We start from the raw sequence: 15,577 nt of genomic DNA, 5'->3' as shown, positions 1-15,577 counted from the left end.
TCTATAAAGGGCAACTTGCATAGCTTCCGTTTTTAAACATCGATCTCACGCTGACAAAGGCTATATGCCAAAAAGCACAGCAATAAATGATTGCTTTCTTCCGTTCAACTACAAGTGTAGCTGGACTGCTGCTGACCCATTGTAGTTTAGCGTAGTGGGTTCAGAGCTCTCTATTTTTACACGTAGCCCATTTATACAGCCAAGAATTTTTATGGCACAATTTATCTTAAATGATAAGCGGTACGACACCCAGTGTACATTACCATGGCTTTATCTTGAGTTACACTACCGCTGTGTAAAGAACTGTACTACTGTCCAAGCGCTGTAGTGGACACAGCGAGGGTGACTAGGCAGAATGGTGGAGCACCACAGTTAGCCTACAAACCGAGCAGATATTTTAAGGTCCGTTTCAAGGCATTAGCATCGCCACGTGCACGTGCATGCGCAGGTTGTAACCATTTTCAAATAGTGCACGCAACTCCACTGCTGCTGCTTTTCTGAACACACAGCAGTATGGGCGGGGTGCAATAATGGGATTTTTTCCCATTTTGACCAGATGGTTGAAGGGTATGTTACTATTCTGAAACTTGTCATAGAGAGGGGGCGGTTATACTGTGGTCTGTTTCATAATCATCCTATCAGGTAATAGGGGGATGTTTTATTGCAATGCCGGAAACACAGGTTGTGATATCACCCATTCAAATTATAATTTGTTTGAGGGCATGGATCAGTTTGCCTATGTATATGCTCCTTATATGTATGTATCTTTTACTTCTGTCCTCTGTACCTGCATGTGTTGGAGATTCAAAAATACCACTGCTGTCCATATTGCAGTGCCAAGCTATGGATGGTCTGTTGTTGACCACACCCATTCATGAATATTCATAACCAAGCAGAACTTCATACTACAATACTAAAATACTTGCAGCATCAACAGTGCCTCTGGCAGAATTGTTGATGTTACACAGAATGAGTGGAAATTCTGTTTGGAAAATCTATGGCATTCTCCCCTCTCCACCCCCAAGGTGTGATATTTCAGACCAACAAGGACGGCTCCCTGCCCCCCCACGTCCTCTACAAGATCAGACAGAACTCGAGCTTCACAGAGAAGACCAATGAGATCCGCCGGGCCTACTGGCGCCCCGGGCCCAACACCGGGGGGAAGTTCTACTTCCTGTACGGCTTTGTGTGGATCCAAGGTAGGGAGGGGACTGCTTTCACACACCGTTCACCGAAATGCTCTGAATGTGCGGAAGTGCAAAGACACGGCTTACTCAGTGCATATCCAAAAGCAAGTTCGTATTTTATATTAAATATAACTTCTTAAGGGCATTATAAAGCAAAAAGAATGAAGCCTTCATAAGCACGGCACAGATATTTTTATGAAGAATAATAAACATACACGGATTCAGCTTTATATTTAGGTACTAGGTGCAGAAAAGTAAATAGGAAAGTAAAAAATAACTCATACTCCCCTGAAATCTAATGACATTTGGATTAACTGATAATTTTTTTGGGGTTGTTTGCTTTATAAAATAATAATGTCATAGTTATGACAGAGCTATATATGCTATATTTTATGCTATATGCTATGTATAAAGACCATATACAAGCTGCATTGAACATAAAGTGGGAACTAAAGGGGTTGTCTTGTGCATATAATTACTTTCTCTGTGTTTCAGAAAATTGTGTACGGTTCGAAATGAGTGTCAACCATTGGGGAAAAAATTGAATTGAGCCCTTTCTTGTTAATCCAGGCTACATAGTGATCTAGTTTTTCTAACACTGTGTTAATGTTCTCCTTCCTTTCTACTTACACAGTGGCTGGCAAGTAGCAAAAGCTTTATGAAATAAAATTGTCAGAAATACCAGAGATACTTTTCACTGCTTTGAAATGAACCACATCCCCCCCCCACCTCCTCCTGTCAGCTTTTCGGACAGTGGTAAGGCCTTACATCTGCCTGCAACAAAGGGAGAGAGAGTTTCTCATTCCAGCTACATTTGCCAGAAAAAAAATAAAAAAATTGAAAAGCTCTTCAGTAATCCAAGATACCTGGTATTGTGTTTTAAAAAAAGCGAGTTCCTGTTGGGGAGGGCTTTCCTTTCCTGAGCGTATTCCTTGGAAAGAGACGTGCGCTCCTCTGTAATTGCCAGCGCAAACTGTGGAGTAAGCAGTCGGTGGGAATAAGCGCCTTTCTCGTTAAACTCAGGAAAGCTAAGACAGGCTGCTTCTTGCCAAGGGGTCACATTATGCATTATGAGGTATATCTTTCTTCTTAATGAAGTCCTTTGCATTGCCGCTGGCGCTCTGCGCATTCACGGTAATTGCCCCGCGTGGCAGAGCGCCCTTTCTGCCCTGAGCTCTGCTCAGATCGGGGGAGGCGGACGGGATCCTAATCAAACTGTACCCCCACGGGCTGCGGGCCTCCGATATTAAACCCTCCAGCGCTGGGTTCTGAGGGTCGGTCCGCCTGTGCGAAAGGAATGAACGCACAAACGAACGAGCGAATGACGCCGACGTCTCGTTCCTCAGATATGATGGAGAGGGCCATCATCAACACGTTTGTGGGCCACGACGTGGTGGAGCCGGGAAACTACGTTCAGATGTTCCCCTACCCCTGTTACACGAGAGACGAGTAAGGCCCGGTTCCTATCTCTTCTCATTTGCTCTTTCTTTACTTTTCCGTGCAAATATCATGCTTTCTTGCAATCTCTCCTTCTTTCCCTCTCCCTCTCTCTGTCGTTCACTCTCTGTCTGTTTCACAGTTTGTTTCTCAGTCAATTTTATCTTATCGGTCATTATAATCTCTTGGTCTTTCAAAATCTGTCTTTCTTTCTTGGTCTCACAATCTTTCCCCATCTGTTTTCTTAGTTGCCTTCTCTCCATTTTGCTTTCCCTGTCTTGATGCCGCTGGTATTTCTTGGTAGTGTCTGTGGCCGTCAATCTCTCCATCAACGGAACTGACATTCGACACACACCCTTCACTCGTCACCTTATAATCTGTTTGACACCTTGGTTCAAGATGGCACCGGAGACCATCTGTCACTATGGAGACGATGCACTTAGCTTGCTGCTTCCTGTTTCCAAATAAAGAATTGCTGTTGCTGTTTGGGTGTTGAGCCAGTGATATTCGAGCGATGGATCTCTAGGTCCAATGATTGAAGGAGAGTCTGCGGACGCTGCAGAGGTGGCCTGACTCCTGCTGACTCCAGTACCTGTGTCTGACCCCTCCTCAGCTTCCTGTTTGTCATAGAGCACATGATGCCGCTCTGTATGGTCATATCCTGGGTCTACTCTGTGGCCATGATGATTCAACACATTGTGGCTGAGAAGGAACACCGCCTCAAAGAGGTGGGTTTAGAGCCAGCCACAGCCCCACTGTGTGTGTGTGTGTGTGTGTGTGTGTGTGTGTGTGTGTGCACACGGTGTGTGCGTGTTTGTTTGTTTGTGTGTGTGTGAGTGTGTATGCATGTGCGGTAGTTTATGTAGCAGAACTGTGTTGACAGCTGGTGGATGTATTGGCTAGGTTAGCTTTTAAATATATTGTAAATGTATTATATATTATAATTTTGCCTTTCAGTCTTTTTTTCCCCATCTGATCTCTTTACTGACTCTTTGTTGGGGTTATAAACGATGAACACTGCCCCCTGCTGTATAGTTAAAATGACTGTTGCAATTGTAAATAAATGAATTATGAATGGAACTAAAATTGCCTGAATTTCTCCTCACTGCATTTTTTTCATTCATTACTCTGATGGCAGTTTTGTGGTTAGCCTTTATCTATGAAAATATATTCAGGGTTTTTTGTTGTTGATATTATTTAATAATTTCTGCTTGCACTGTGTTTATTGCTTTTTTAATCATCTTTATGGAACAGGCATGTTTTATTACCTCCTAAGATGTGCTACGTTAGCTATAGATATCATTTTTATTGTGTGTGTGTTGTGCATATTAACTGCATTTTTTTAGTAGCGTTGTATGGCTTGTGTGCTGGCAATGAGAATATGAACCTTCTGAATGGGGATTGATATTTGTTCTGTTATATTCGATTCCCAGGTGATGAAGATGATGGGGCTGAACAACGCGGTCCACTGGGTGGCGTGGTTCATCACGGGGTTCGTCCAGCTGTCGATCTCTGTGACCGCGCTGACCGCCATCCTCAAGTACGGCAAGGTGCTGCTTCACAGCGACCCCTTCATCATCTGGCTCTTCCTCACAGTCTACGCCATCGCCACCATCATGTTCTGGTAACGGTCGCTCCTCTCCCCAGGCGGATGCCATAATGACCAAAGCTGTCTGATGTGCCAATGGGCTGTTCCGGTTTTCAGTCCAGATAAAACTTCGTGATCTGAAGTTGCTGACTTTGAAATGGCGAGGAACAGGAACGTATCGAATGTTCGTCTTCCTGATTTTTATCTCCGTTCATTTCCCCCTGTCGAAACCTCTCCTTGAACCTCTGCGGTCGCACTGACAGTGGGGGGAAAAAAAAAATGTAAAAGTTTATCGCAGACTGCCGCGAAATGAAACGCGTCCGGAATTCTGGGCCACCGAGCCCTTTTTAAAGGAGACTTTAGAGCAAGTGGCAAAGAATACGTCAGCTGGTGTCTCCTGTGATCGATCGTGCTTGATCGTGTTCCTGAATGGAAACCCCTATCGCTTCCTTCCAGTTCTTGGTTTGTTAAAATCTTGTGAGGCAGGCTGGGCTTTTATAACACCCAGGTGTGTCTGTGTGTGTGTGTCTGTGTGTGTGTGTGTGTGTGAGTATGTGTGTGTTGCGCTCTTTGGAACCCCAGTCTGACCTTGTTTACTGTGTGTCCCTCTCAGCTTCCTGGTGTCGGTGATCTACTCCAAGGCCAAGCTGGCCTCTGCCTGCGGAGGCATCATCTACTTCCTGAGCTACGTGCCCTACATGTACGTGGCCATCCGGGAGGAGGTGGCCCACGACAAGATCACCGCCTTTGAGAAGTGCATCGCGGTAAACCCCTCCCCCTTTCTTTGCTATGTTTGTGTGGGTATTCTCTGCTGTAGATCACACTATTTGTTTGGGCCAATCAGAAGACGGGGCTGTATGCATTCGTTTGAATGTTTGAGTCACTGATAATGATGATAGCCGCACCTTTTTTTGGTCCATGAAGTGTTGTGCTTCAGTCACTAGTATTTTGACATTGGAGAAGCTGGGCTTGTGTGCGTGTGTGCTGGTGTGCATATGTGTGTGTGGATGTGAGCGTGTGTGTGTGAGTTTCTGTGTTTCCTAATTCATTGCTTGCTTGTGTTTTACTATGACAAATTTTATGTGAGACCATAACTTATCTAATGCTTAATACCAAGTCTCTGACCCTAATCTTTGGTCTCTGCTGCAGTCACTCATGTCTACCACCGCCTTTGGTCTGGGCTCCAAGTACTTTGCTCTCTATGAGGTGGCTGGAGTGGGCATCCAGTGGCGCACCATCAACCAGTCACCAGTAGAGGGCGACGATTTCAATCTGCTGCTGTCCATGGTGATGCTGATAATCGATGCCAGCGTTTATGGAGTGCTCACTTGGTACATCGAGGCAGTGCATCCAGGTGAGAGCAGCAGCCGTCCCACCTGCACGGAAACAAAGCACCAATGCTGATTCTCTGTGTTAAATATAATGCCTAAGAGCTTTTGCATTGTCTGCAAAGTTCCCTCGGGCTGTACTGAATCCATAGTAAAATATTCTATTGTTTATTATATTGCCTTCCATTACACTTTGGATTGTTCCTTTTCTGGCCTTGCTGTTTCTAATAAAAATGAAAAACAGCTGTGGTCTGCAACAGCTTGATAACTTTTGTCTCTGTCCGTTGCTCCCGCCCCCTCTTTCCCACCTGCGACAGGAATGTACGGTTTGCCTCGGCCCTGGTACTTCCCGCTGCAGAAATCCTATTGGCTGGGGAGTGGGCGCGTGGAGACATGGGAGTGGCCCTGGGGCGGAGGGGCCAGGCTCAGCGTGATGGAGGAGGACCAGGCCTGCGCTATGGAGCACCGCCGTTCGGGTGTGTCCCTGTTGCCTGGCAACTGTTTGCGTGCCGGTCGCTGCCTGCTCATGCGCTTCTCGCGAGGTTGCCTCATAACGTGATGGCTACGCCTGTGCTGTTTCTGGAGTCACTGCATAACCTACCTGGTCGCTAGACCTGTGATTCTCCTGGTTCAGTGTCTTACTGAAGTGCTGTTCATTTTACAAGCAGATCTGTCTTTTGCTCTAGCTTTGCAAAATGTTTTGCACTGGATTAAAACTTTAAAAAGCACACATAAGTGTTTATGTATTTGATGGCACACCTGGGGCCTGAATCACAGAGCAACAGAGTTTCTGTTATCACGAAAGTTGTTCTCTTTTGATTGGACTAAATTGCCATGATGACTTATGCTGCATGACTAACCAGCTCGGAGCAGTTTTTGTTCACGTTGTGTTCTACCCGTAAAAAGACACCACCTCCTGACCAATCAGCTCACTGGAAAGTGGCATTTGCATTCCAGGGGGATCTTGTTTATGGAAGCATAATTTGGTCATAATTTAAAATGCTAATTGGTAATTGTGTTTCATTTTCTTTCATGCAGGCAAAAATCATGACATAATTAAAATGCAAAAAGCCCAGTCTGTGTTTTTATTTTCAATTTAATGTGCGCAGTTTCTGACTATTTCAAATCTAAACGCGAAGTGGATTTGACTTTTCGTTTTCCGTACATACATGTCACAACCTTGTCACAATTTGAATGCAAATAGGAACCATCAAACCTGAACCTTTGAAATCACATATTGTTCTTGCACCGGCGTGATTGATGATAAAAATCAAATGATAATTCATTGCTTTGCAGGTTTGAAGGCCGACCAGCTTCTGACGGTACAAGGCTGACATAAATGAAAATGCATTGTAGTTCTATCGTTTGCAATTGTTGAACGAAAATGAAACACAATTGTCGATTTGCATTTTAATTTGAAACATGACCGGATTATGCTTCCATGCCCATTGACGTCGGTGCCCAGATGTAAACGTAAAATGATGTAAAATTAGTTTTAAGCAAGTTTTTTTTTTTTGTAGGTTTTGGAGTTTTGGAGTAATTCGGTTTGTTCTCCTTTAGTGAGAGAAAACCTCACTCAGAAGCACAAAAAACATGTAGGCGAAAGGATCTGACAAAAATGAAATTAATTCCCCATCCCTAAACATGCTTATGAATCACAAACCTTCCAAACTCATCCTACTAAAAAATATTGCTTGTGTAAGGCAGTACGTGGCTCTTACTCTCTCCCTGATTCTGTACTGTTGGCTTGTTGTTTCAAACACCGGCTCTTATGTGAGTGCTTGAGTGGGAAATCCTGGGTTGACCCATTGACTGTAGAAAAATATGGACAAAGTGACTGTGATGTCACCCATGGACTTTCCATTGGCTTGTGAAAGGTGTTTTGAAACTGTGGAAGTGCGGATTTCGTTCTGCTCCATTGTACAAATTGGTGCCAGAGATTGCACGGTAGGGAGAACTGGGGACCCTTATATGGTCATGAAGTACAGCCAGGTGCGTGAGATGCAGTGACGCAAACTGTCCCTGATTCGTCCACAAAATGTTAAAATATTGTCCACATGACACTATAACTTAACAGATCGGCCCATGGGGAGACATTAGACGATCAAAAAACACTATTGCGATTACATTTTCTTGTGGGATAAAAAAAATTATTTACTTTGTGTTTTGACCGTTTGTGTACCATTGACTTAGATTGAAACGGGTGGCTCAAAGCTCTATTCTGGAGCCAACTGCACTGGTGCTAGAGAGCAACTTCTCTCAACAAGACCAGCTTTTGGCTGCTTGGGTTGACGGACTGAGTTTATAACCACTGACGTGATACCCATTATCCGTAAATGGTTAGGATTTGTTGAGCCGGCTAACTTAGAATTTGCTTATCTAAGGACCCTGGTTTCCTCCTGCTTTGTAGTATATATATTCCTGTCTTTTTTTTTTGTCAGTGGTCAGTAGAGCGACTCCTCATCTCTGTCTCCCCCCAGAGGAGACGCGTGGCATTGAAGAGGAGCCCAGCCACCTGCCGTTAGTGGTGTGCATCGACAAGCTAACCAAGGTCTACAAGACCGGCAGCAAGCTGGCTCTGAACAAACTGAGCCTCAATCTGCACGAGAACCAGGTCGTCTCTTTCCTCGGACACAACGGCGCCGGGAAGACTACCACCATGTGAGTTTGTGTAAATGTATGTGTGTGCATTTGTGTGTGTGTGTGTGTGTGTGCGTGTGATTGTGTGTGTACTGTATGTGTGAATGAAATCAGAGAGCAACTGAAATATATTTGGGCCCTTATAATGCATTTCTAAATTTATGCTCTGTTAATCATATTCTCGATAATGCTGTTTTTACTGTGCTTAGCCGTATCTTGTCAATCACTGATATGTTTGAGTGTATCGTAAAGACTGCTTTCTGCTTTCAGCTCCACCATTTTGGCTCATGAAGCCACAGTAGACAAGAGATACCGCCTCCCGGAATTCTCGATGCCATCATCCTATCATTTTTTATAATCAAGATTCTCCCTTTTCGACACTTCGTCTCCCTCCCTCTGTCCTCAGGTCGATACTGACTGGCCTGTTCCCGCCCACCTCCGGCTCCGCCACCATTTATGGGCACGACATCCGCACGGAGATGGAGCGCATCCGGCAGAACCTGGGCATGTGCCCGCAGCACAACGTCCTGTTCGACAAGCTGACCGTGGAGGAGCACCTGTGGTTCTACTCGCGGCTCAAGGGCATGGCCGAAGACGACATCCGCAAGGAGATGGACAAGTACGGCGCGCGCCGCCGCGCGCTGTGGCTAACGTGCTCCTGTGTCCTGTGGGTTTAGCCCAGAATGAGCGCAGTTATTTCTGCACTGCTTGTTCTGTGTACTTAGTGGATATTCAGCTCCACATTTGCCTAACATCAGACATTATTAAGCCCAGGCCAGTGAAAGCATCTGCAGCCGGAACAGCGAAGCAGACTTCACTGGTTCAGATGGGCTTCTCTAGATAGACTGGAGGAATTCAGAGATGAATATCTGGTTGCTATATAGAATGTCTGTGATGTATAATATATACTTTTTATTTAATTCTTACGACTCAGTTCAAGTTGCGCTGGTCTGGGTTATCTGACCACCAGTGTGTAAATGGTCAAGTTGCAGTCAAAAACAGTGACTGAATAAATTAAAGGAAAATAAACTAATGAAATGGGTCTGTGTATGGTGTGCGGCTTGTTGCCAGGATGATCGAGGACCTGGAGCTGTCCAACAAGCGCCACTGCCTGGTGCAGACTCTGTCCGGGGGGATGAAGAGGAAGCTGTCGGTGGCCATCGCTTTCGTGGGGGGGTCCCGCGCAGTCATCCTGGACGAGCCCACGGCCGGGGTCGACCCCTACGCCCGCCGGGCCATCTGGGACCTCATCCTCAAATACAAGCAAGGTGAGGTTGGGGGCGAGTGAGTGGGGGATATCGCCTTCTCTAAATACAGAGGCGGATCAGGAAGGATCATTCCCCGCTAGTTCTGTGTGTACCTGTGTGCACAGTGTATGGACAGAACCACTGAACCGAGCAAACTAAACAAACGTTTTGTTCAGTTTCCTAGGATTTTATCTTCACCTTGACTTTGGAAAAAGTTATTTTCCCTTTCAAGCCCACACCTCTCATAGTGTTGCCCAGTCAGAGAGAAACACAGTGAACCGCTACACAAGTGTTTGCAAACTTTTCATGAAATTACGGTGCAGAGCATCTGTTTCTTCCACCAGTGAATTATTCTGCCATTGCTCTGCAAACCCAGTTTTTGTGCGTCTTGCAGGACTTGTAACCCAGAATGTATCTCCCTCTCGCTCTCCTTTTGTCTCTCTCCCTCCCTCTCCCTCTCCCTCTCCCTCTCCCTCTCTCTCCCTGTGTGTCTCTCTCTCTCTTTCCATCTCTCTCTCTCGTTCTCTCTTTCTGTGTCTTGCTCCCTCCCTCCCTCCCTCCCCCCCCTCCTCGGTGTGCAGGCCGCACCATCCTGTTGTCCACGCACCACATGGACGAGGCGGACCTCCTGGGCGACCGCATCGCCGTCATCTCCCACGGCAAGCTCAAGTGCTGCGGCTCGCCGCTCTTCCTCAAGTCCACCTACGGCGACGGCTACAAGCTCACGCTGGTCAAGAAGCAGAGCGACTCCCACGGCAACGGTCAGTGCGGCCCCGTCGCCCCCGCTCCGGGCCGCTGTGCGCGTTATCCGCCCCTCGATCTCTTCCACACCGTTCCCCAACACTGATACGCTCAGCCGCTTACCCTCAGAAGCTTTTTATCAGCTGCTGCGAATTTGTCTCCATGTCTGTCCTCTATTTCTACTGCCACCAGACTCTTCCTATGTATCTCTTTCTCTCTCTCTCTCTCTCTCTCTCTTCCTCCCTCCCTCCTCTCCTCTCCTCTCCTCTCTCTAGCCATTTCTCAGAAGTTGCACAAAGCTGAGTACCCTCTTGCATCCTGATTGTGTAGCCATTATAACATGCATTTTTTATTTTTTTGTATTTGCAGTCTACAAACTTAGCACTAACCCTTGCAGTAAATTTTCTATTAACAGTGCTGTAACAAATAGCTGATGGAGAACTACATGTTAAACTAAATTGAGTCTGTGTTTTCTTGTATAATTTTGTTTTGGTCGGTTTTGTTGTTTTGTTTTAACGTTTTATATTTAGTATGAGTGTAATTTCCCTCTTTTTCTCGATTATATAAAAGTTTCTTTTTTTAAAAGTTTAAAATGAAGTAAAGCTCTCTCTCTGTTTGTTTCAGACCCGGGCAACCAGCCCCCCCCCTCGGTGTCCCCGTCCTCGCCCCCGGCCCCGCCCTCCTCCCTGTCGCCCTGCTCTGAGGCCCACGTTACCCAGTTCATCCGGCAGTACGTGGCCTCCTGCATGCTGGTGTCCGACACCAACACCGAGCTGTCCTACGTGCTGCCCTCCGAGGCGGTGAAGAAGGGCTGCTTCGAAAGGCTCTTCCAGGTGCGGGGGGAGGGGGGGGGACACCTTGGGCCACGAAAAAAATGGTGGGACAGAATGGGAGAGAAACTAAAAGAGATTCTGGTTTCATAGAAATTACAGGTATTTTTAAAGTGGGCAACGGTAGAGCAAGGGGAAAGGTGAAAGGTGGCTAGAGGGAAGGAAATTAAGATGGTGATGGTAAGATTGTGGACTGAGGTACGGGCCTTAGGATGGAAGATGAGACAATGTAGGTGTGGCCAGGAACGGCTGGGTGAGTAGAGATAGGACAAAACATGGAGGGCGGAGACTGAGAATTAGCAGAACTCTATATGAAACCGTTACACTGGAACGATCTCTGCTGTGTTCTATAGCTACCATGTGGTGGTCAATCCACAGACGTCATCTCTGTGTTTGTATCTCAGGCCCTGGAGCGGAGCCTGGACAGCCTGGCCCTCACCAGCTTTGGGGTGATGGACACCACGCTGGAGGAGGTCTTCCTCAAAGTGTCCGAGGAGGACCAGTCTCTGGAGAACAGCGATGCTGGTGAGGGGAGGGAGGAGGCAGACCAATGCACAGTAAAATGTCCAGTGTTAAATTAGCTCAGCTAGGGTATTTTACTCTCATAGTAAACATTAAATCCTTAGTGAATTCATATAGGCTCTGTTAGAGTGGATTTAACATAGGTCATTTTATTGTGTGATGCCCCCAGATGAATTATTACACATTGCACAAGAGCTCTATATAGATCGGAAGCTCTGCCAGCTGTTTCAGAGAAGTTTCTGGAAGGACAAGTGAGCCAACTCCTTGTGAGTCCAGGGGTAATTTATGTAGCGCTGTAGAGGTACAAGTGTAACAATAAAATGTAGTGATGAAGTATTTTTAACTTGAGATTGCCTGTAATTTATTAGGTGCTTAATGAGCTGTCAAAAGATGAAAAGCCTGTATGTTCTGGAGGAAAAAAACATGTATTAATTGTATCATGATAGATGTAGTGAGAGAGGTTTTTGTCTTGATGTGGCTGTAATGTTTGTTTGGTTTTTCTGTCCCTAATACACATGGGCCTTCCACGCCTGTCCTGCTATTATGGCTATCATCTTCAATCAAACAGTTTCCACTCTTTCAACCTACTTTTTCTCATATGGTTTGCCAAACTCCATTTAGGAATCTAAGGCAGACAGTGATATGTTGGTAGAACAGATCTTAATGTGCCCACTTTTTTCTGTTTTTCTTTTTTCTTTTGCTGGGATCTGACCAGCAGTTTTTTTTTTTTTGCAGACTGGCTCAGTTTTTTGGCTTCAGTCTCGCCAGCCAATTGTAGTTCGTTCGTAATGAAACGATCACCCGTCGTCTTTCACAGGACAGGAAGTGTTCGTGTTTACCAAACTCTCGGCCAGTCGCCAGCAGCTTTGACCGAGTTTGGCGTGTTTGTGGCTTGCCGTGCCCTGTCACTCACGGGTGTAACACTTTCCCCCCTAAAGACATGAAAGATTCGCCTGGTTCCTCTGTGGGGAAGCCCGCTTCCTGTCCGGCGGGGACGCAGTGCGAGGCGCAGCCACAAGGGGGTGTGATGAGACCGGAGGTGGAGCTCAGTAACCTGGTCATGTGCTCCCGGCTCAGCCAGAGCCAGGGGTCCCTGCGCTCCGGCTCCTCTCTTGGCTCCGTACGGGGGGACGAGGGGGGGCTCTACGCTGACTTCTACGGAGACTACTGCCCCCTCTTCGACAACGGCCAGGACCCCGACTCAGCCAGCCTGCAGGGTGAGAATTGGAGGGGGGGGGGAAACTTTAGGACTGATCTTTGCTGATCTCACTGTGAGAGTGAGATCAGCGGTTCATTAGCTCTATGAGTGACTATGAGAGAGGCATGGGATAGACCAGGGCTGCCCAACCCTGTTCCTGGAGATCTACCATCCTGTAGGTTTTCATTTCAGCCCTGATTTGGCACACCTGGTTTTACAAATTAGCAGCTCAAGAAGATCTCTAGCTGTTGAATGGGAGTTGGAATAAAAAACCTACAGGAGGGTAGATCTCCAGGACCAGGGTTTGGCATTCTGGTGAGATAGCACAGGGTTTGGACCTCCTTTAAGAGAATGTCTTTTATCACAGTGTGTGAGATGGACAAATGATTGTAATTCCAATGAATGGCAATGGCAAGTGATTGTAATTGATTGTAAGATGGAATGTGAACGCACTTTGACCACCCTCCCCCCCCCCCAGCTGATACCGAGGACCCCTCTCCGGACACGGTTGTGTTGGAGGGCCAGGGCAGCTTCGAGCTGGAGGGCTGGTGGCTCCGCCTACGGCAGTTCCACGGCCTCATCGTCAAGAGGTTCCACTGCGCCAAGAGGAACACCAAGGGCCTGTTCTCCCAGATCCTGCTGCCCGCCTTCTTCGTCTGCGTCGCCATGACCGTCGCCCTTTCCGTGCCCGAGATCGGTGAGAGAGACGATGGGAACTCTCAGTTCCTATCCTTTTTGAAAAGAAAGGCGCCGTCTGTTTGCGTGTGGAAGGTGGAGTTCAGCCTCAGTGACTTCCGCTTTTCCCCTCCACAGGAGACTTGCCGCCCCTGATCCTGTCGCCCTCCCAGTACCATAACTACACCCAACCCCGAGGAAACTTCATCCCCTACGCCAACGAGGACCGGGCGCAGTACAGGTCAGACGGCAGGGCACGCCTCTCGCACGGTCGCACAGAGAGCTTTCACACGCTCCTAAAGTCACGTGGTCACACAGACAGAGTTACACAATGGCAACGTGACACAGTTGCATCGTTCGCACAAATGCAGACAAAGGGAGTCGTTTATTAGAATTCTGAACACTCACCGTAGTTCTGAATTCAGGCATTGCATTTCTAAACACAGTGAAAAACGCTTCTGTTCGCGCCATGGCGCGATCCTCAGTATTCTAATCGCGGTGAGCACGCGTTCTCTACGGTCAGAAATCTAAACCGTTTTTACTCTTGTTTACAGTATGTGCAGTACTTCTAAATCGTTCGAAAACAACACTGACCATTCTATAACAGTCGTTGTCATTATAAACAGCTCCCACTTATCTAAACAGAGGCCTGTTCATTCAAAGTGGTGGTTAGTATTCTAAATGCAGTCATTGTGCTTCTAAACCGTTCTAACAATTCCAGACACATTCTTCACTATTATAAACAGTCCCCATTGTAAACAGTTCTTACTAATTCAAACACAGACTTCACTGTTGTAAACACAGTCCTCATTGTGAACAGTTACTACTTCTGCAAAGTCTTTACCAATGTAAACAAAGTCCTCTTCGTTTTAAACAGTTCTTTTTTACCTTTCTAAACATAGTCCACATGATTCTAAACAGTTTTTACTATTTCAAACACAGCTTTCCCTAGTGTAAACAGTTTTCATTAGCCTAAACCGTTTTTATTCTTCTGAACACTGTCTTCATGATGGTAAATGCAGTCCTTTTCATTGTAAACAGTACTGATCCTTCTGAACACAGTTCTATGCTGCAAAACAGTTTGAATTAACAACTGTATTAGTCTTGTAATGAGACATAAAATCTTATTTTTTTCTCTCTACTAGAAAATATTATCTTGTTTTCGGTTACTTTTTGGTTGTCAAGGGAAATTGTCTTACCCCTTAGGCAAATCTTGAAACGAGTAAAACTCTCACCTCATTGGCAAATATTTTTTGTCATATTTAGCAAAAAAAGCAATAGAAATAAGTGTAAGTCTAAACACAAGACAAATATAAGACTAAAATACATGCTAAGATTAACTTATTCTTTGGTTTTTGCCGCGTCAGCACTCGTGTTTTTCAGTGATCTGAGGTGCTCCCTCAGGTCACTCTGTCCGTTGACCCGCAACCGCCTGCCTCCCCCTCGACAGGAGCAAGCTGTCCCCGGACGCCAGCCCGCAGAAGATCGTCAACACCCTGCGACTGCCCTCGGGCGTGGGCGCCACCTGCGTCCTGAAGACGCCCTTCAACAGCACGCTGGACCAGCTGGCCCAGACCCTCAACCCCAGCGCCAACGACTCCAAGACGCTGGCCGCCCGCTACTTCGACTCCATGTGCCTGGACTCCTTCACCCAGGGCGTGCCCCTGTCCAACTTCGTGCCCCCTCCCCCGTCGCCGGCCCCCTCCGACGACCCCGACCCGGGGTTCGAGGACGGGACGTGGAACTACACCGCCGGCCCCTCCACCACCGTGCGGGGTGAGTCCCGGCTCTCACGTCAGTCCGGTAGAGTGGATCTCATCTGCTCTTCAGGTGTCGATATGCATAATAGCTATTGCCATTTTTCGTTCTTTTTTTATTCAGCAGCTGACCTTGCACAACGCTGCTTACACATCGTTTTTTATGCATCATCCATTTTCACAGCTTGATATCCCATGAAGGATTTCAGGTTAAGAATTTTTTAAACGATAGCAGTGCCTTTTTCCTTATGCTTACAAGCCCAGTTCTGTTTTGCCCTTTGCATTTAAAAATAAGAAAATAAAAATCCATTAATCTAAAATGAAAGCAATTATTCCTCAGAAATAACAACAGGAGTCTCAGCTGTGTGGTGCTCTAAATTATTCATTTTCTCAGTGGATTTTTTTTCTGGGGAGCTTCTGTTGATGC

At 46.5% G+C, this 15,577-nt stretch overlaps 1 protein-coding gene across 4 annotated transcripts in view; it reads left to right on the top strand.

The window, feature by feature from the left end:
- Positions 1-15,577, top strand: part of abca2 (ATP-binding cassette, sub-family A (ABC1), member 2) — a 76,147-nt gene that overhangs the window by 46,111 nt on the left and 14,459 nt on the right. For 2 of the 4 annotated variants that reach the window (XM_035435722.1, XM_035435721.1), the window contains 17 exons: positions 1,026-1,199; positions 2,534-2,636; positions 3,238-3,352; positions 4,058-4,248; positions 4,826-4,976; positions 5,362-5,566; positions 5,858-6,016; positions 8,021-8,201; positions 8,587-8,799; positions 9,252-9,448; positions 10,009-10,188; positions 10,793-11,001; positions 11,403-11,523; positions 12,459-12,737; positions 13,197-13,415; positions 13,532-13,634; positions 14,844-15,169. In XM_035435722.1, the coding sequence (XP_035291613.1) occupies positions 1,026-1,199; positions 2,534-2,636; positions 3,238-3,352; positions 4,058-4,248; positions 4,826-4,976; positions 5,362-5,566; positions 5,858-6,016; positions 8,021-8,201; positions 8,587-8,799; positions 9,252-9,448; positions 10,009-10,188; positions 10,793-11,001; positions 11,403-11,523; positions 12,459-12,737; positions 13,197-13,415; positions 13,532-13,634; positions 14,844-15,169 (3,126 nt within the window). Of the gene's footprint in view, positions 1-1,025; positions 1,200-2,533; positions 2,637-3,237; positions 3,353-4,057; positions 4,249-4,825; positions 4,977-5,361; positions 5,567-5,857; positions 6,017-7,981; positions 8,202-8,586; positions 8,800-9,251; positions 9,449-10,008; positions 10,189-10,792; positions 11,002-11,402; positions 11,524-12,458; positions 12,738-13,196; positions 13,416-13,531; positions 13,635-14,843; positions 15,170-15,577 lie in introns of all 4 variants that reach the window. The other 2 variants (XM_035435720.1, XM_035435719.1) reach the window with 1 other exon arrangement.

This window comes from Anguilla anguilla, chromosome 10, assembly GCF_013347855.1.
Source record: "Anguilla anguilla isolate fAngAng1 chromosome 10, fAngAng1.pri, whole genome shotgun sequence".
In the NCBI taxonomy this organism is placed as follows: domain Eukaryota; kingdom Metazoa; phylum Chordata; class Actinopteri; order Anguilliformes; family Anguillidae; genus Anguilla; species Anguilla anguilla.
Note: the sequence above shows the minus strand (reverse complement) of the source record. Positions and strands in the feature narration are given on the sequence as shown.